The sequence below is a fragment of the Lagenorhynchus albirostris genome, chromosome 10 (genome assembly GCF_949774975.1).
Source record: "Lagenorhynchus albirostris chromosome 10, mLagAlb1.1, whole genome shotgun sequence".
NCBI classification, from domain to species: Eukaryota; Metazoa; Chordata; class Mammalia; order Artiodactyla; family Delphinidae; genus Lagenorhynchus; species Lagenorhynchus albirostris.
Window position 1 is genome coordinate 27481062 of NC_083104.1, and position 20909 is coordinate 27501970.

A 20909-nucleotide genomic window follows, 5' to 3' on the forward strand; every position below is an offset into this window, starting at 1 on the left:
TTGCATTACTTGTTTTTGTTGTTGGTGTTGTTATTGAGTGGTATTGAATTCTTTATTTTGGATATTAACCCCTTATCCATTATATGGTCTGCAAATATTTTCTCCCATTCCATAGGTTGCCCTTTCATTTTATTTACTGTTTCTTTTGCTGTGCAGAAGCTTTTTGGTTTGATGTAGTCACACTTGTTTTTTTGCTTTTGTTGCTTGTGCTTTTGGTGTTGTATCCAAAAAATCATTGCCAAGACCAGTGTCAAGGAGATTTTTCCTTATGTTTTCTTCTAGGAGTTTTACCTTATCAGGTCTTACATTTAGGTCTTTAATCCATTTTGAGTTAATTTTTGTGACTGGTGTAAGATTGAGGTCCAATTTCATTTTTCTGCATGTGGTTATCCAGTTTGCTCAACACCATTTGCTGAAGAGACTATCCTTTCCCCATGAGTGTTTGTGGCTCCCCTGTGAAATGTTAGTTGACTGTATATGTGGGGATTTATTTCTGGGCACTGGATTCTGTTTCTTTGGTCTATGTGTCTACTTTTATGCCAGTATTATACTGTTTGAATTACTATAGCTTTGTAGTATAGTTTGAAATCAGGAAGTGTGATGCTCTGGCTTTGTTTTTCTTTCTCAGGATTGCTTTGGCTATTTGGGGTCTTTTGTGGTTCCATAAAAACTTTAGGGTTGTTTGCTCTATTTCTGTGAAAAATGCCACTGGAATTTTGATAGGGATTGCATTGAATCTATAGATGGTTTTGGGTAGTATGGACATTTTAACAATATTAATTTTTCTAATGCATGAACATGGGATATCTTTCCATTTATTTGTGTCTTGTTCAGTTTCTTTCACCAAGATCTTGTAGTTTTCACTGTTCAATCTTTTATTTCCTTGGTTAAATTTATTCCTCAGTATTTTATTGTTTTTGATGCTGTTGTAAATGGGATAATCTTTATTTCTTTTTCAGATAATTCATTGTTAGTGTATAGCAATGCAACTAATTGTTGTTTTTTTTTTTGGCTGCGTTGGGTCTTGCTGCATGAGGACTTTCTCTAGTTGCGGGAGCGGGGGCTACTCTTCGTTGTGGTGCGCAGGCTTCTCATTGCGGTGGCTTGTCTTGTGGAGCATGGGCTCTAGGGTGCGCAGGCTTCAGTAGTTGTGGCTCACAGGCTCTAGAGCGCAGGCTCAGTAGTTGCGGCGCACGGGCTTAGTTGCTCCGTGGCATGTGGGATCCTCCCGGACCAGGGCTCGAACCCGTGTCCCCCACATTGGCAGGCGGATTCTTAACCACTGCACCACCAGGGAAGTCCCTGTGTGTTGATTTTTATATCCTGCATTTATTGATTACTGAATTCATAGATTAGTTCTAATGGCTTTTTGGTTGAGTCTTTAGGAATATATATATATATATATATATGATATTTATATATATATTTTTTGTATATGTATGATATTTTTAATCCTATCATCTACAAAGAAGGACAGTTTTACTTATTCCTTTCTGATTTGGATGCCTTTTATTTTTTGTCTTGCCTCATTGCTCTAGCTAGGACTTCCAGTACTATGTTGAATTAGAATCGTAAGAGTGGGCATTCTTTTCTTGTTCCTGATCTTAGACAAAAAGCTTTTGATCTTTCACCATTGAGTATGATGTTAGCTGTGGGTGTATCATATATGGCCTTTATTATGTTGAGCGGTTTTCCTTCTATACCCAATTTGTTGAGGATTTTTAATCATGAAAGGATGTTGTATTTTGTACAATGCTTTTTCTGCATCTACTGAGATGATCATATGGTTTTTATCTTTCATTCCATTAACGCGGTATTGATATATCACATTTATCGATGTGTTTGAAGAACCGTCCCTGTATCCCAGGGATAAATCCCACTTGGTCAGGGTGTATAATCCTTTTAATGTGTTGTTGAATTCAGTTTGCTAATACTTTATTGAGAATTTTTGCATTTATATTCATCAGGCATATTGGTCTGTAGTTTTACTGTTGTTGTTGGTTTGTTTGTAGTGTCCTTATCTGTCTTTGATATCAGGGTAATGCTGGCCTTGTAAAAATGAGTTTGGGAATGTTTCTTCCTTTTATATTTTTTGGAAGAGTTTGAGAGGGAGTGACCTTAATTCTTATTTAAATATGTGGTGGAATTCACTCACCAGTGAAGCCATCTGGCCCTGGGCTTTTCTATGTTGGGAGGTTTTTGATTACTGATTCAGTTTCCTTATTGGTAGGAAGTCAATAAGATCTAACGGATGAATGAATGATGCTCAAATGTTATCCACTTTTATGTTTACTGGATTTCCTTTTAAAAGGCTCTAGATTAGGCTTCTTTTGAATAACTCAGTATTTGTTTTCCTAGGGTAGAGTGTTCTAGTACAATGATACGTTTATAAGTGTTACAGACCTTATAAATGGACGGATACAAGGTATAAAAAATAATGATATTGTATTGGGAGGTGAAAGAAGGCAGAGATAGACTATAGACAAAATTATAAACGGAAATTTGTCTCCTTCTAATTTGACTGTATTGTCTCTAAAGTGGTATTGTGTAAAACATCAAAAAAATGTCTGCATTGATGACCTAGACTTATTAAGGAGTAATAAAAAATCCTTTGACTATAACAGTGGAGCTTAAATGGGCCAGTTATCATCAAAATGAGAGAAACAAACTAAATCATCCCTATTTTCTAAAATAACATTTCATTGTCCCTTCTGTGCAACTATTTATTGATTTGTACCGTGGTCAGGCTACTACTTTAGCAGTCTCTGTTTTTGTCTGAGACACAAATTAGGGTTTTTAAGACAGCAAGGACTTCAAAACATTATTACAATGTAGGGGACCCAGTCCTTTCTCTTGTAAGCAAGGAAACCTGACTCTGAGAAGTAAGATGATGTCCGGAAGCGGTTTTTTAGCCTCTGTCTTTGTTGGACTCGTTTTCCTTGTCTTGGATTTTAGTAAGGATATAATCTCGGTTCCAGTTAGAAAGCGGGATCACAATGCCAGGTGTCAAATCCACAAATCAATCCTGTCCTTAATTGCTGAAGTTTGACATGTCCTCATGTTTGTCCCAGAAAACTCTAAGCATTCTCTTATTAGCAATAGAGAATTAAATTTCCTACGTAGACAAATTAACTTCTGAATTATATGAGAAACAAACAAAAACACCACCAGAGAGAGAGCGAGAGACACTTTCTTATTCCATCTTAAAGTTTTCTCAAACTAATTTCTCTCCCTTTCCCTTTCTCCATATTTTTCATAGACTTTATTTAACTGTTTGAATTCACCATCTAGTTACTACCTTCTCTGAAGAATAGATTTTGGTCAGCAACTCTTTAAAAAATTAACTTACTATCCTAATTAAAGTGGAAGAGGTCAAAATAGACTACTGCAGTGAAGGGTGTTTTAAGCCATGTAGGTATTATGTTTGGGCAATTCTTGAAAAGGGGAAAAAACTCTTCAGGGAGATTTATAACTTTAGTTTTAAACAAGAGACTTTCTTAAACAAATTGAAATGATGTGAATTGGCTTAGAATAAAAAGACAATAGACTAAGGAAGGAAAAGAATGTATTTTGTAGATAAAGCCAAATTCATGGCCTTGTGCATTAAATTTTACACAGTAAAACCTTACACTGGGTTTAAAGCTCAATATCTTTCTCCTGCCTGAAACTGGTGATTGCATACCCTGGTTTTTCACATACCCCTTCCCCAGTCTACTCCCAGTGTTTCCAGTTGTCTCCTAAGTGACAAAATAGCCTCCAAATAAGTTTAATTTTGAATCTAAAATAAATATACCCAATACATCTTTCTCTCTCTTTTTTTAATAGAAAAGGGAGGATGAGGCAGAGAAGACAAAATGGTAAATACAGTTAAAGATCATTTTAATTCTCATCTAAGTCTTAAGCTAGCAAGTTAAAACACCTTATACATAAGGCAGAGAAAAACTGTCCGTTTGACATCACTTCCATTCACACTGCTCCCTACGCATGGGAAAGACCAGATGTCTAGTTTCAAGAGTATTGGGCTTTTTCCTGAGTACTTAGTAAAATTAATTTTTTGAAGTTCAGAGAAAAACTGCAGCTCCTTCTGAACTTTAGCATTTTATGGTTTAATAATACTCAATATCATACACAAGAAGTGTTCAGCAGAAAATGATCTTTGAATATGTATGCATTTGCAACAATCCAAGAAAGGCTATGAAAAATTCTTGGAACAGGGTTTATTTTGAAAACCCCGTTATTCTAAAAAAAAAAAAACAAAAAACAAATTCATAGTTTTCATAAAGATTAGTGGGTACAATGTAGTGTATGGTAAGGGCACTGAATAGGGAGGAAAAAATCTCAGTAGATGACATTTCTTTCTCGTTGTCTGATTCTTACTAATTATGTACAAAATGTACATTAGATACTGTATTTCTCTCCTCCTTACAGAAAACAATATTTGGAAATTCCTACGTAAAGCTAATTTGCCATGAGGAATATAATGCCCTTCAATGGGGTATCTAGGTCTCTTCGGGCTTGTTTTTTTCTTTAAACATACACCATGTGGTGCAATCTGTTCCATTCTACAAGAAGAGGGCTGGGGGAAAACTCTGGGTGGGCCAGGAATAAAGTCCCCTCTGGGAGTTTTTGAGGTACTAACTAGAAATGGGGGAAATGGTACCACTGAAGCCTAGAAATAGCTTCCCTTCTGCCCTAAATCATAAGCCAGGTTACATTAAACTTAAGGGTTTAAAAAAAAATAAGATTTAGCAAGTTAGTCAATTTAGGGGAGAAAAAAACCTGAACCTTTCCTGAGATGGTTAAATTGCTATTCATTTTGTATTTTAATCTAACCTACTGGTGCTTTAATTTACAGAACTCAAAGGAAGCGTAATGCTCAAATATTTGAGGACGGCTCATGTATCAACCACTGTTTAATTTTGGAATATGCCTACTTGCTTGACACAATATTTTACCATCTCAACAAATGTTTAGCCTTTTTTTCACTTGACTAAAGAGAAATAAGTTTCACATCGCTTCATTCACCTTCTTATGTGCATATGCTGGGAAAGATTGGATGTTAAAAAAAAAAAAAAAAAACTTCCTCATGTTCTCTCTACTACATCTAAATCTGTTTACCAATTCAAAGCTGCTAAAAAGCCCTGCATTCTCCTGCTAAATCAACTGGATGGCTAGAAACCAAACTGTAATGTAACAGGAAAAAAAAAAATATATCAATTTATTTTCGTGACAGAACAGTCTTGAGAAGGTATAAAACGGTTTTGGTCCCTATGCCAGTTTTCTTTTTTCTTTCTTTCTCTGTCTTCCTTTTTAAAGCGCTTTTGGCTTTTAAGCCAATCCTTTTTATAGTTATATAACAGTTCTAATATTTTGTGACATTTTGTATTGTGACACTATAGATGAAATTGTCATCGGACTGACACTCTGTGCTGTTTATTCCTTAATTACAACTGTTAACACTGTAGAGAAGTGTGCTCATCTGCCAGCACATGCTATGAAAACAACATTATTGTTACCCACACCAACACCCACTCAACAGGATATTTCCAAGATGGTAGTTTAAAGGAACTTATCAGCACAATGGACTTTTTTTTTTTTATTGTCGTCTTATAAAACCACAAACCAGTTTAAAATTGAAAATCTTTCATTGTGATGTGGACTCCTAAGCAGGAGCTGCTTTTATAATTAGAAAAATCAGAATTTTTTTTTTTTGAGCACTCCAGCAGTGGTGGATTGAGGAATCCCAAAGCTATTGAGGGTTGTGGCCCAAAAGTTTCTGACTGACAGTTGTTTGAGAAATAAAGAAAATAGAAGGGACAGGGAAGGATAGATTTAAAGATGAAAAGATGAGAGAAGAGTTACTTGTGTTCACAGGGTTGGCAATCTTTAAATAACCAGGTCAAAATCCAGCGACCATTCCCAGCTCTAATAGGTGTCCTTTTTCAGAACCCAGTCTGAGCCCTCCTGAAACTGGCTACTTATTGAATGCTTGGTAGTTTAGTTCTTGCTTCGAGAATTTTTACAGGTCCAGTGATCTATGAGGGACAAAATCCTATGAATCTATTTCCTGATCAATATTATTATACTAAGCGACTGTCACTGTCTTTTCATTTGTTAGAAAGCTAAAAGAGTGAGCAAACAACCACTTGGATCCTGAGCCTTATCCCTATAACAAAATAACTGAAAAGTAAAGATTATAGAAGATGTAAAATCAGAACTACTGGTATTCACTGTTTAGGTGATAGTGACAGTAAATGACTTTTTTTTTTTTTTTTTTTAACAGCACACAACACTCATTCAGCAGCTTATTTAATCAACAGTCCACCTTTCAGTATCAGCTTTTAAGACTTCCATGGGTTTGGTAGAAAGCAAATTCATGACACTGAAAGAGTAGTAGGTCTCCCAGTGATGGCCTGAAAGTTCCAAGTAGATTCTCAAATCTTCATTGTCATTGAGGAAGTAATGAGACAATGTGAACATGTCTGATTCCTAAAGTTCCTGCAGTGATCTGCATATTCTTTAACACTCAGCTTTCCTAAATAGGTTTTTCAAATAGTATGTGAAGAAGCTATTGCTGCACCTCCTTTTGAATGGTATCTTCTGCTTCATTTGGATTTTCAACACCAATAGGATATGGTGCTCTTCCTAAAAGAAACTGTTCCCATTTGGGAATATATTCTTCTACTGATGCCCAGTAAAGAGTCTGGAAAAAAAACCAACATCCAAAAGTAAAAAAGCATATCAAGCAATTGAACTTGGCTCTTCATAATAGTCTAAATGTTTATTCACTTAAGTGTGTGTGTGCGTACACACACACACACTCACACATATACGTAGAATGCACTTCCTCTACAGAATATTTTATGTTAATTTTAGAAAAAAATCTGGCTACTTACTAGTGTTAATTTTCAAATTTCTCAGTAAAACTAGAGCCTGGCAGAATTACAGGTTTTACAATTTTATTGTGATTTTACACGCCCTCTTGTGGCCAATCTTGTGATTATTACCAGTAGTATCAGTTATGGCTACACAATCATTAAAAGTTTTTGTTTACTGTTCCCAATCCCATACTAAATGATCGCCCATACTAAAATTATCACAAATGAAATGATTCAACATGAACAACTGCTTTAGAACTAACAGAAAAAGATGTGACCTGGATGAGATCAGCACCTGAAATATAAGGGGCATGCTAGAGGACTCAGGTGAACTGACCCCTTAATTGTAGGGGGGAAAAACATTTAAAGTTATGCATCCGCAAAATTATGCACCCGCTATATCTTTTAGAAGAGCACCTGATATGGCAAACTGTAACTTCTTCCCACATTTTTTTGGATAATAACAATAATATTAACATCATCTAGCTATTTTTTTTTTCCATCTAGCTATTTTTAATTCAAGTAACTTGGAAGTTGAGACGCTGTGTTCCTAGACTGACTGTAGCAGTCTGTAAGCTGTAGGAGCTCATACTGCATTGCTGTATGGCATCTACACGCTTGCATGGTTTCCTGGCTGAGTGCCCTAAGGAGGCCAGAGAAAAGTCAGATGCCAGAAGCTCTGTGTCACAGGAGGGCATTTGATATGAGATCTTCACTATCCAGCTCATTTTCAGAATCAAAGAGTTAGATAGCATTGGGGAGCCATAATTATTCACATTGAGCATTAAAAAGGTAGGGGGTGGGGGCAGTTCCCCGCCAGTCAAGCGATTAGGACTCAGCACTGCCACTGCGGTGGGCTCGGGTTCGATCCCTGGTCAGGGGACTAAGATCCCACAAGCTGCCTGGTGCAGCCAAAAAGTAAAAACTAAAACATAAAAAAAAAAATAAGATGCTATTATTAAAAAAAAAAGAAAAAAAGGTATGAGGGCTCTGAAAGCTGAAAATGATGAGGGGTTCCATGTATCTATGCATCTGTGCATGTGGTCTGAGAAGTAGCCTGACATACTTAAAATAAAGGTCATCCTGCTGTGCGAGACTAGCTAAGAAAAATACCAACCAAGGCCTGTGGTTGGGTGTTTCTCCGCCATTCACGGCTGGATTAACCCCTATTGTGTGGGCCCTGTACGGGCCAGAGTAAGGTATTGGAAAATTCAACAAAGAAAAAGACATGCCCAAGGCGCAACTTTGAACGGGAGTTCTTTCTATCCTTGATCACTGCCTTTCCTTATTACTCTAGATGACACAGAAAATTGCAGGGCAAATTCTCAGCCTTTAATTTTTGAGTCTATTCACATCACTGGTTAGGAAGCAAACAAAAACTGTATTGAAAAAAGGTCATTAAAAATATAAAATCAAACTATTCTATATGTAGCAAATTCCCTTTCAGCACACATACATTCATATACCAAATACGGTTTATTTTTGCCAACCATCTTCCCAATCTGTTCTTGAACTGAGCAAAATCAAACAGACAAAAGCCACGCTATACTGCATGATAATATGCATTTAAATAGCGTTGGTTGCATTTTTGGTGAAGAGACTGAGCTGCTACTTCTAACATCAGCCAACAGGAAAAGCATTTTGGTTAGGCTGTCATCTTAAGATTTCGTGCATATTGTCTGTTAGGATTTAACAAGAGTCGTTTCTAAGTGACTCGGTGAAAAGACACAAGGTCTTGATAAAATTTTCACTTGATGTAAAATTTTTTTAAAACCCAGATACTTACAGATTACCCACTACATACAAAGCATGGCACTGTGGACATAGAGAGATCAGTGAGACACATCTCATTTATTTTACTGAATGAAGGAAGCTGGGATATATACATACACAGCCACTTATAATGCACTACTAACGGAAGAGCCTCTCTTCCTTTTTTTTTTTTTTTTTTTGAGGGTCTCTTCTTTCACATTTGTTCCTTAAGATTCTCACCTCAAGAGAAGCCACCTCAGGCGGTGGAACTGGATGATTCTGGGTCTGTAGAGACTTCTCTGCCGCTTCTATATCCTGTAACAGAAGCATTTTCAAAACAAAATGTATTTAAACCACACACACAAATGGCACCTGTAATAGCAATATCTGTATCCCAGATCTCTCGCTTCAACTCTCCTCTGGATATACAGTTTGAACTGATGGACAGGCACTGACAGATCACTGCTTAATTAACCGGTTTCAAAGAGAGGATGCAGGGTTTCTTATTTTAAAATAAAAGGCAGGGATGGGGGTGGTACTTCTAAGTTCTGCCTTTTTCATTTTAAGTAGCTAGGAAATGCCAATAATTCTTGGAAAAAGAACTTCCTCTAAACTGCTCAGAGTACTAACTTAGCTTTAAAATCCTTTAAAAACAGCCAGATGGATAAAATAGTCAAATATTCCGATACGAAAAACAATCAGATACTCGGGCCCATGCTAGGCTGACCTTCAAAGAGTTCTAGTCTGCCCAGATAATGCAAATGGTATATGAATGACACACATTACATTTGTTCAATATTCCATTTTTTAATTTTATACTTAGGCAAATACTTCCCATATTGAAAAGGTCCATGAGGTACCTGAGTACTTTGCAACAAGAACCTTTCACTACGCTATCTAGATTTTTAGTATCAGATTGCTAAGCTAATCTCAAAGGCAAGTTTTATTGCTAGGTAGTATTGATACATCCTTCAGCTGATGGCATTCAAGTATCGTGCAGTACTTTGTAGTTGAACTTGTAGATGTTTGTGTTTTCTCTTACGTTTGTAGAAACACAAGTGTACTTAAGGTTGATTCATACGTCAGTAAAGATTTTATCTAGATCTGTACATAAAGTTCACACCCAGAAATGTAAGACTTTGCAAGTTGTTAACAGAAATATTCGAGCCCTGTTAAATAAATACTCCCCAAATCAGCACCTGTGTTGCCTTGTGCTTCCTTAGGTTTGTCAAGTTTCCAGGATGTTGGTTGAAGGCCATGTGAATTTTGTCTCTCCTTTGAGCTTAGTGAGTTGAGAGAAGAGAGAAAGTTCTCTGCTCCATGTACAAGCACTGGAGTGATCTAAGTACAGGGCTGTTGGACAGAAGGAGAGCGATGGAAAAGGGCGTGGGAGTGGGGTGTGAAGAAGCCAACGCTGAACAGGAGAAAAGAGATAGCAGATGGCAGCGGCGGGAGCAAGGAATGGGTGTGAAATGGAAAAGGGAAAAACAGGAAACTCCCTAAAGGGACTCCCCAAAGTTGCACAACCAGTAATGCACCTGCTGTCTAGAGGAAGGTGATTTGAAGGGGAAAGACAACAATTTAGGTATAAAATGCCCATCTATAAGCATGTCTCTCCCATACCAGAAGTTCACGGCCAAGACTCAGGCTTAAAGAGCTCTTGATGCCGATGATACAACAGACATGGGAGACCAAGTCTTCTGATTACATTGAAATTTAAGAAGGTCCTGGAAGAACCACTTTTTACTTCTAGAAATCAAACAATAAAAATCAGAACCCCAATTTTACCATTATTCTAAGAACAGTTACGAAGTTATCTTTACTGGGAGATCTGGGTGCCACTAGCACCTATAGGCAAGATTAAACATTTTTCTTAAAGATCAGAAAATAAGGATACTGAATATCTCGTAGAGAAGAGCAGATCTGCAACACAAAGAGCAGGAGATGAGTTTAGGAGGAGGGACCTGTGGCCTGGAAAAGCAGGCCTAAGTCAGCCTCACCTAACTGTCCCCTCTGCAGCATTTCAACAAGGGATTATCACCCCTCCAGAGAACTTCTTCCTTAGCTTAAGTCATATTTCACTTTCTTAGGTGTTTCGCTTACCTCTCGGACTCCTTCTCCTCAGCTGGCTCCTTTTTCTCTGGTTTAGTTCTCAGGGTGGGCTTTCTTAAGATTTGTGACATCTGTCCCCATCTTTTTAAGTTTTCTCTCTCCAAGACTGTCGCTGATCTAGCTTTAATTATTACTGAGAAGGGATGGCTAACTTTTCTTCCTAGCCCTTATTTCTCAACCTGATAAAACTAAACTCATCTTCTTCCACTGAATGTACTGAATGTATAATAGTGGGAATTCTACCCACTCAGATACCTATGCTGTATCCTCGAACTCCAACTGTTCTTATTCCTGCCATTGAAAAATTCAAAGTTCCCTGTATTGTTCCATCAGGATGTCTGCTCGAGCTTTTCCATGTCATTCTCAATGCTGTTTCATTCAACAAATACTTAATACTTACTTGTACTCATGCCTAGGCCATATTTCACTTTAGTTCAATCCGTACCTAACATGGAACTGATTAGTTTTGCTAAAAAGTACCTTAAATATGTCATCCCCTAGATTAAAAAAAAAAAAAAAATTGGTACTCACAACACAGAGGATCAAACATGCCTTCCTTAGCCTGACCCCAAATCTTGGCAGTTTGACCCCAGCCTTCCATAGCAAGTTAAATCTTAATACTTCCATATAAGAACGTTCCTTTATAGTATATGCTGCCCGAAGGTAAGGGCTGTGTCTCATACAACCTTTAAGAATCTGAGAATCTAACAAAGGGCAGGGTATGTACTAGGTACTTAAATATTCATTAAATAAATACAGACTGAGGTATCAAAGTTTCCTGAGTATAAACCAAAAACTTAAAAAAAAATTTTTTTTACAAAGCACCCAAGGGGGTAGGGGGAGAAAAGGAAAAAAGAGGAGAGGAAGAAAGGCTAGTTGGCCAGCTTTACCTGTACCTTGTTGCCTTGTTGTATAGATTTGTCACTAGACCATTTAAAATTTTATATACTTAGAGAACAAATGAAAAAGCAATCCCTACAAATTTGAAAATAAAATGAAACAAACCTAACTGCTATCTAGTGGTGGCATAACCACATGGAGAATTACATCAAGTGGTCTTAGAACACAGTATTCTGACTGAGCATCCCTAGTGAGATACACCCTAATGACAAAAAGGATTGTAAAAAGTATGTTACTGAAAACCATTCTCAGTAATCACATGGGTGGTGACAGTGCTGTCTGTATCACAGGATACATTGGTATTGGAAAATTCTTTGGGAACAGATTTTTGGTTTGAGGAAAAGAAGTTAGAGGTACAAGATCCCTGAGTTTTTAAGTTAAAAGTCTTGCAAACTGGAATTCTGGAATTTCTGATATGAGCTCCTGATGTATTTTATCTTAAAAAAAAAAAGTTGCAATAAACCCCACTAGTGCCCAGATAGAGGGCTCTGAACATATTTCCTACCAAAAGGATCCAGGGCTCCTTGAAACAATGGCCAACTCCAGGTCTAAGCAGCAAATGCACATGATGAGCCTGGAAGATTGTATCAGACCAGAAAGGAAGGAAACTGTCAGACTGTTAAGATGCCATCAGAAGCACTCAGGAGCTAATCTGACAAGGTTCTCACTCGGTAAAATTGGGACAAGTTGAGAATAAGTAGGAATAAAAATGGAAATGGATTGAAAAATTTCAAATCCCAGACAGCTCAAAAACAAACAAAAAAACAACCAAAACCAACAACACCTAATTGGTCACTTTTGGAAGATACTAGAGAACCAACCTATTATTTTGAAAACTAAGTAGAATCAAACATTCATCATGCTGTTTCCTCTGTGAAATATACCTCAGTGTAACCAAATAATTGACGAAGGGAAGTTTATCAATATAAATAATTAGCAGTTGAATGAGAAGGAATAAAATAACTGAATATTGCTTTTTGCAACCCCTAATGAATATACTTAGGCAATGATCATCAACAACGAACATTCCAAAACGAGAGAGAGAGCCTGGCATTAGAGAAGTGTTCTTCCCCAAAACATCGAACTTCAGTCTGATCAGGCCCCTGTAATCTGCACTGATAGTGGAGTATTCCTTAGCCTTATGTGGCTGCTGAGCCCTTGAAATGTACAAGTCTGACTTAAGATGTGCTGTAGGCACACAATACACACTGAATTTTGAAGGTCTAGTAAGAAAAAAGAATATAAAATATTTACTAACCTTTAATGGCAGTTACATTTGAAATATTGTTTGAAATTTTAATAATATGTAATCTGTTTAGGTTGACATTATTAAAAATGGTTCCTAGGAAATTTAAAATTACATATGTGGCTTGAATTATATTTCTGTTGCACAGCACAACTTAGATCTGTCAATTATAGGAATGAGGGGGAAGAGAGGAATGTGTTAAATGGGTACCTCAGTGATAGAATTAGCAATATCTAGAAACTCGACAGGACAAATGACCCAGTTCCTTTAACAAATATATGAAAAGGGGGGAAAAAACGGGCAGGGAGTACTTTTAGAAATTTAGGAGATGTATCAATTACAAATTGGATTTTATTTGGAACCTGATTGGATATTTGAGGATTTATTGTTAATTTCTTAGGTTGATACTGATACTTTGATTTTGCTTAAAATAGTGCTGATCTTTTAGTGATAAATATTGAAATATAGAAAAAGATATACTGAGGGACTTCCCTGGTGGTGCAGTGGTTAAGAATCTGCCTGCCAGTGCAGGGGACATGGGTTTGAGCCCTGGTGCGGGAAGATCCCACATGCCGCAGAGCATCTAAGCCCACGCGCCACAACTACTGAGCCTGCATTCTAGAGCCCGTGAGCCACAAATACTGAGCCCGCATGCTGCAACTACTGAAGCCCGTGAGCCTAGAGCCCGTGCTGCTCAACAAGAGAAGGCACCGCAATGAAGAGCAGCCCCCGCTCGCTGCAACTAGAGAAGGCCTGCATGCAGCCACGAAGACCCAATGCAGCCAAAAGAAAAAAAAAAAAAAGAGATATACTGAAATATTTACAGATGAAACAATGCAATGTCTGAGGATTAGCTTCAAAATGATCTTAAGGGGTGGGAGTGAGGAGTATAGACAAAACAAGGCTAGCTGTGTTCCGATAATGATTGAATCTGGGTGATAAGTGCATGGACATACATTCTTCTATTCCTTCTTTTACACAGGTGTGAAATTTTTATAGCAATTAAAAAACACACTTCCAGTGTGCGTGATGGTATAAGTGTCACTCTCTGGCGTGAATCTTTAATCTGCTGTGGGATGCTCCCATTCTTCCTCATGCCAGAGTGTTCGTCCATCCTCCTCACAAGAGGATGTTTGTTACCACAAAGTCGCCTTTTTGGGTTAAACTAAATTTTGTGGAGGGAAAGATGGGAGAGGTGGCACTTTATATCATGAAAGTATCTGTAGAAATAAAATCCTCTGTCTTTCAAATCCATTATGATTTTGCTAAATTTCATTGTATTAATACTAATAGAAAAAATCCCTGAGCCTGTTTTCAAAGGCCGCTACCTTCTATATTTACTGACTAAACCTTCACTGTGAGTTTTCTTTACTGCTTAGACTCCTATTCATTCTTTTACTAATATGTTTGATGGAATTAGTCTCTTTCTTATTGCTCCCCTTTTAAAATCATGCTTTGATATTTTTGCTAATTTATTTTTTCAAGTGCAATTAGAGAAATTTTTGTTGGGATTTTATTAAATCTAAAAATAACTTTGTGACAACTGACTTAGAAAAATAATAGTCTCCCCAGGCAGGATTAAGGCGTATGTCTCCATTTAAATTTTCTCTTACAGCTCCCACTGAAGTGTAATAATTATCTTAATACTATTCATGCAGATCCCAATTATATATTTTATAGTTTTATTGCTAATATGAATGTGGTGTCTATCTTCCAGCTGTATATATATAGGATTGCTGTTGTTTTTTATGTTTACATTTTATCCATTAATTTTACTCAACTCATACCAGTTTTGAAACAACTTTGGCTTCTCTAAGTATAAAACTACATCATTGAAAGATGCTAGTGTTATATCTTTCTTTCTTAAAGTTAAAGCTCATGCCCTTTTAGTGTTTATGATATTGTTCAGAACATGTGAGTAAGGTCAAATAATGGACGGTGATACAGTCATCCCTATTTTGTTACTATCTTATAGGAATGCTGCCAGGTTTTAATGGTACCATTTTCAAGTGCACTCCGTACTTACGTACCTATCCTGCTATAACTTAACCTGTTCTTGACAAAGGGGTATTAGGAGTAGTTACCTTATGGTTTCCTCATCTCTAAATTAAGGGATTAGCCCAGATCATTGGTTTTCACAGTTCCTTAGAGCCACAGCAGTGCAGGCAAGAAAGGGCTGAATGGATAGGGCTTTGGGCCAAAGCAGGTCCACTTTTATCTATTTTATATCTTTGAGAAAAGTTTTTATGCTTAAAAAAAAAAAGACCTTTAGGTAAGAATCTAAGCTATATGCTTTTTAAAGTCTCTCCCAACTCAAATTGTGTAAGCAAGTCCTATTTATTTTACTGTCACGATAACTTCTATGAGAGAGCCACTAAGATTATACCCAAAGTTAAAGAAAATAATATGCGGGAAAGAAGGACAAAAAATTGCATATCCAGTTATTCAAAGTATGTTTAAAAGAAAAACGGGGAAAAACGGCGTCTCTAACAGCAAGCACTGTATCTGGGATGTAAGAGATAGTTGAAAAATGTTTATAAAAAGATTGAAAGGAAATACACAAAAATATTCTAATTTCTAAATGGGCAGATGATATAGAAGATATTCTTTTTCATCTTTGCTCTTTCAAGTTTTTTTATAGTGAGAATATATTACTTTGATAATTCAGGGAAAGAACACCGTACCAAACTGGTTTCTAATGACTATGAAACTAGGTTCATTATCTTCCTTCTAGATATGACAAGGAGCTACCTTCCTTAAATTCAATCTCTCCATTATTGAAATCATTTTGCATCTAAATAGCAAATGACTCTTTCTTAAAGACCCATTCATATGTTTCTTATATAAGTCTCTCTCTCTTTCTTTTTTTTTTTTTTTTGGCTCACTTTCAATATTATATTATCTCTACATACCAAGTCTCAACTTCTTCATCTGGTCTCAGAATACATATTCAGCCTTGTTTCTTGTGACTTTCCAAGCTAGTTAGCTTAGGATCCCATGAACATTATTAGTAAGGCCATTCGTTCTTCTTCTGGTCTTGAATCTTCCTTAAAAATTCAATGGCATGCCTTCCCATCTGCCTACTGAAATGCAGCTCCAGCTTAGCTTCCTCTCTGAGACCTCATAGCATATTCTAGCTTTCAAAGAGTTTTTACACTTACTCCTAAAGTGCTGAGTATTCCACATAATTTAATTAATGTTTGATCATACAAGGTCTCTATTTTGTGTGTGACAACCTTATGTCATCAACTGAGCCTGTAAGCTACTTGATCTAAAGAACTCTAACTTATACTTACTTTATTATCCTCACTTTCTGCCCAGAACTAGCTCAATAGTAAGGACCCTCTGGGCATTCATCAAATACTTTCTCATTAAAAGGAAGACACTTAATATTACCTGTACTTGCTGTAATAAGTAGCAAACAAGCCTTCAAGACTTCCAATTTAGATTTTCTGACTTTTCCGTGCAAATTCTAGATTACCCTATATATTTCCACTTAAAAATAAATATTGCAAACACCATTGGGCAAGTAAGACATATGGCAATATAGAATGCTTTGGTAGCACTATGGCTGTGACTTAAATTACTGTGGATCAAACTGCCAGAAGCTGAGAAGATAACTGAATTTTCCTCTTCCTTTATCCTCTAGTGAGGACAGAAGAGAACTACATCATGCCTATCGATGAAAATATTTAACAATAAAAAACTGAAAACACTGCTTTATAACTTAAATAATATAGCCTTACTACCAAATGTTTTAGTCATAGGATCTCTTGGAAGCTTGAATGGAAGCAAACTTTAGGGTTTTAATTATGGATGAAGCCATACAATTCTGGAAGCAAAGTACAGCAAGCAGCCAAAAATGTTACACATATGATTTTACTCCAAATGGGCACACTGGCCAAATGGTGAGGCCTTGCGCAATCACATACTTTGACCACCTCCTCCATCACCATCAAAAAAGATCAGGGAAATCTGTTATCTTAGATATGAATTCTGTGTGTTGACTGTGGCCCCAGTAGGGCAAAATCAAATTGTTTTAAATACATGATAGGTGCTTTATCGTGTTTCAGGATCTCCCTACGAATAAAAGAAGATGGAAGATAGAAGCTATGTCTTGTATTTATTCTTGCACAAAGGTGACCTTAAAATTCTTCCTGTGGTGACTGATTTTTCCTTAGCCTAAGCAAACTTCAAGTATTTTCATTTTAAAAAATGAGGATCCGTGCTTCTGGTCCAATTAACATGGGTTTAAAAAATAGACAGTACCTCATTAATTCTTTCTGTAACTCAAAACGAAGAAATTACAAAAATCAAAGTTATGAAGTTGACCTAAAACGTTTTTGCAACATGGGGAAAATATATTTAATTCAGAGAATCTTACCTTTAAAAGACTAAGGTTCCTTTGTAAAGCAGTCTCAGCTGTTTGCATCTGAGGGGTCTTTTCCTTGTTTTGATCTCCAAGTTTATTCTCCATTTGTTGAAGTAACATTAATCTTTGTGATACTCTAGAGAAAATGAAGATTATATAAGGTTTAAAGAAACATTTTATTGCTTGATCAATACACTGATAAATAACTCATTTTTAATTGCACCTCCCTTCAAGTTCAACCTGTTTTGAAAGCCAATTACTATGTCAATTAATAAGACAATGAAAACCTTAGGTAGTTCAGTACGTCTTAAGTCTTGGTAAAATTATTTTTATTTTCATGTGTATGCTATAAGTACATGTTTCTGTTTTTGTAACCTCTCTGGTCTTTTGAAATTATTGTAGAGTGTTGAAAAATATTTAGTGAAAATGCAAACTGTAATACATATCCCTTTGTACACATACTTATATATACCTCCCCACACATACGTTGATATAACTTGCTATACGAAACCTTCTGCTTAACACTTCAGTACCCCTGAATCTTATGTTACACATTTAGAATTGTGCTAAACTTCCATATGTTTGAAGAAGCAATAAAAATATTTTTTTCCTCTTTTTCCAAGAGAAAGATGATGGTTCCATATATGAGTGAGAGGCTGTGTTTACACATGCATACTCACAACAAGGTAAAACAGTAATTGAAGAAAGATGTAGAAAGGTGTAAGTAAATTATCGAACTACTTTGTTATATATATAGAGGACTTTAAAAGTTTCTCCCTGGTTATATGCTCATTTTTACAAGATTTTGGTCTTATTAAATGATCAGATGAGAAAAAAATACACAAATGGTACACCTAAGAGTGTAACCATTTCCCAAATAGTTGACATTTTCAAGAAACACTGTGTTGCATAGGGCTGTTCTTGAGGGTAGGACTAAAACCCCAGGTCTCTGAACAGTAATTTTTGTAAGAAAAATACCTTAGGAGGCCACGGTAGAGAGCCTGGTAATGAAAGGAAAACATGAGAGCCCACAATACAGAGGTTAGAGAAGGGTTAATACTAAATATAAGTGCAGGACTGGCCATATAATTTGCAGGGCCCAGTGCAAAATGAAAATTTTTCTCCTTGGCAAAAAATTATTTGGGGTCCCTTGTTAAAAAAAAAAATTACTGGGGATTTCAAGATAGTGAAGTTAGAGCATCAAGTGCAGGGCCTGTGACTACACAGTCACATACCCATGAGAGCCAGCCCTTGGTAAAAGTTTAGAGAAGTTCATTAAATACCAATGTGGAGTATAGAAAGCTTAGAGGGAGAATGAATTTATCTAGATATTAGTAACAAGAATTAAGAAGACAGAAAACACAATTAGACCTTTCAATCTTTATTATTCTAGAGGGATAATGACATGCCTTAACACCAAAATCTCTCAAGTGTCAGAAAATTGAAATGACACACTTACAGATTTTTAAGTCTTCCTATGCACACAGTTTCACTAATAAAGCCAGGACAGTTTGTACATTGAGATTAGCCTTTTTAAAAAACTTACATGTCTTCGTGTCTTTTAGAAAGGCGAATTTCTTGAGCAAACAGGGACGTCATCTTTAATCAAAGCTGCCTTTATAAGCTTTCTGCTAAATAATAACATTTAAAGTTACTTCTACCACATGTCCTCAGCTTTGCAACATTTGATCATTCAGCACCTCAATCCACTGATTCTCTCAGAAGGGAAAAATACAACTTGAGCTATAATAATGTATAAAATGAAAGGAATGCACTTAAAAACACTTCTACTCATGATACATAGTCTTCCATATGCCAGAGGCATCCCAGAACACTGTGACACAGGTAAATACAGCATATTTCCCCTCTTCTTTTTTTACCCACATTTTAACCTTCATCAGAATTCAAAACAAACAAGCAGCTGGTACTAAGACTAGTAAACATTTTACTGAATCAACAGAAAGAAAGAAAAAAAAAAACCCACTGTGTAAAATTCAACAGAGGAAAGCGCCTGGGCCAATACAGACAGAGGTCTAGCGAACTACTTGGAAGACTGAGTCTGCAGGCAAATATGGTTGGGTGCAAGAGCTGAAGGTGCCTGCCCAAAGGGAGAATGCAACTTGAGCTGTAATGATGTAATAAAAAAACAGGAATGGAAATTCCTTCTTGGAATGAAGCACTGGCTTTCCTAAATCTTATTTAGTTAATACTGGTTGTCTGCTCACCGCCTGAGTGTCCAGCACTGATTTTTAAAAAAAAAACTGAGCCCTTCCTTCACACACACATGGAGCGTACGACACTGAGCACTGCCAAGGGAAACAGAAACACCGTCCTGCCCTCAACGGGTTTCCTCCTCAAGGCGCCGCTCTGTTTTCAGCACCGCGGACAGCAATCACTAACAGGCTCGCCCGGAAGGGGTCGAGTTACAGATACTTTCCGACGAAATCACTGCAGGCCAATCCTCGCCGCCTTCTTCCCAGTTTCGGATGCAGCGTCAAGGAAATTCCTGGAAGTGAGTCCAAAGTAACTTCTTTTCTGTTGCGACCACCATCAGCACTTCACACTAACCCCAAGACAACGTCTGCCGTTTGAACCGAAGATCCGCTGCTTCTAGGAATCATCAGCCCACGGACCGCTCAAATTCCGCGTACACTGGAAGGACTCGGGAACTTTCCTCATCACCCTACCTCTTCCCCCTTAACAGTATCCGCCCCACCAGAGCGCAGCCGTCCTTCGGACACTCGGACACTCGGGGCACTCACCCGCAGGCCGTCCTGCTGTAGGACCTCACTCACTCACTCTCCGAACCCCACACTGACCTCTTCCGGGAGGGCGCCGCCGACTGTGTGGACGTTAGGTCTCGGTGCAGACCTGGGCGTGGCCACGCCACCATCTTTGCGCAAGCACGACGCGACGCGAGGTGATGTCATCACGTCCTTATAAAAGGAGGGCGTCCCTCACCAAAGGCTAGTGAAGTGACGCTTCTCTGAGGAAGTGAAGGTTGGCGGAGGACTTCAGGAACCCCATGGAAAATCCGTTTGGTGGTAGCTCCATTTCAAGCGCTTTTAAAATGGTACCTGCATGTGTTGAAAAGACTTCAGAGAGTGAAAATGGTGTCTTAGAAGCCAGAACATCACAGTAGAATGGGGAAGGGGAAAAACACTTCAGAGTCGTCCAGAGACTTTACAGTCAATTCCACAAGAGCCTAAGGAAGAGCTTCGCGGTGGGCATCTGATGCTGAGCCCGGCAGCAGAGCTCTGCCTGCTTGTAGGGCAGCCCCCATAGGGACAAGCATGCTGATCTTTCACTTCTTGAGGAATTTGTGTACCAGTCGTTGTATTTGCGTGGATGATCTCATTCAGTGAATCCCCACAACGCCTGGTGAGATGGATGCCATTCTCCTAACTTGACAGATGAGGAATCAAGCTTGGTCATTTACGTAAGTTGTAGCTTGAAGCCAGCAGAGCCTCAACAAGAATTCCTGCAGCCCTCAGGACAAACATTTGGGAATAATCCCTTAGTGCATTCTTAAACATCCTTTTCTCCCCTTGAAATAACTTTGTGAGTTACATGGTAGTATCCTGAGTTACAGAGGAAGAAGTTGAGGTTCAAGAGGGGTAATGTTTTCTTCCTGAAGTTTACTGAGTTG

The 20909-nt window shown here is 37.5% G+C and overlaps 1 protein-coding gene across 5 annotated transcripts; it reads right to left on the reverse strand.

Annotated features, from left to right (window-relative positions):
- Positions 1–4900: 4900 nt before the first annotated feature.
- On the reverse strand, positions 4901–20158 carry CEP15 (centrosomal protein 15). 5 transcript variants are annotated; one of them, XM_060161430.1, is made up of 5 exons: positions 20023–20158; positions 18807–18891; positions 17273–17396; positions 8871–8945; positions 4901–6703 (listed from the first exon to the last, which is right to left on the reverse strand). In XM_060161430.1, the coding sequence occupies exons 2-5, from the start codon at positions 18857–18859 to the stop codon at positions 6569–6571; spliced, it is 387 nt and encodes a 128-aa protein (XP_060017413.1). In that variant the 5' UTR covers positions 18860–18891; positions 20023–20158; the 3' UTR covers positions 4901–6568. The 5 variants fall into 5 exon arrangements, with proteins under 5 accessions (XP_060017413.1, XP_060017415.1, XP_060017416.1 ...); XM_060161432.1 differs by having other exon boundaries at positions 18807–18888; positions 20023–20120; XM_060161433.1 differs by having other exon boundaries at positions 18807–18888; positions 20080–20098.
- Between the last annotated feature and the right edge of the window lie 751 nt (positions 20159–20909).

Excerpts from the sequence above, each read along its gene's own strand:
- CEP15 (XM_060161430.1), bottom strand. The coding sequence starts at position 18,859 with ATGACGTCCCTGTTTGCTCAAGAAATTCGCCTTTCTAAAAGACACGAA. Across the intron at positions 8,946-17,272 it reads GGAACCTTAGTCTTTTAAAG|GATATAGAAGCGGCAGAGAA; the intron begins GTAAGATTCTCT and ends CTTCTGTTACAG. Across the intron at positions 6,704-8,870 it reads CTGAGGTGGCTTCTCTTGAG|ACTCTTTACTGGGCATCAGT; the intron begins GTGAGAATCTTA and ends TTTTTTTTCCAG.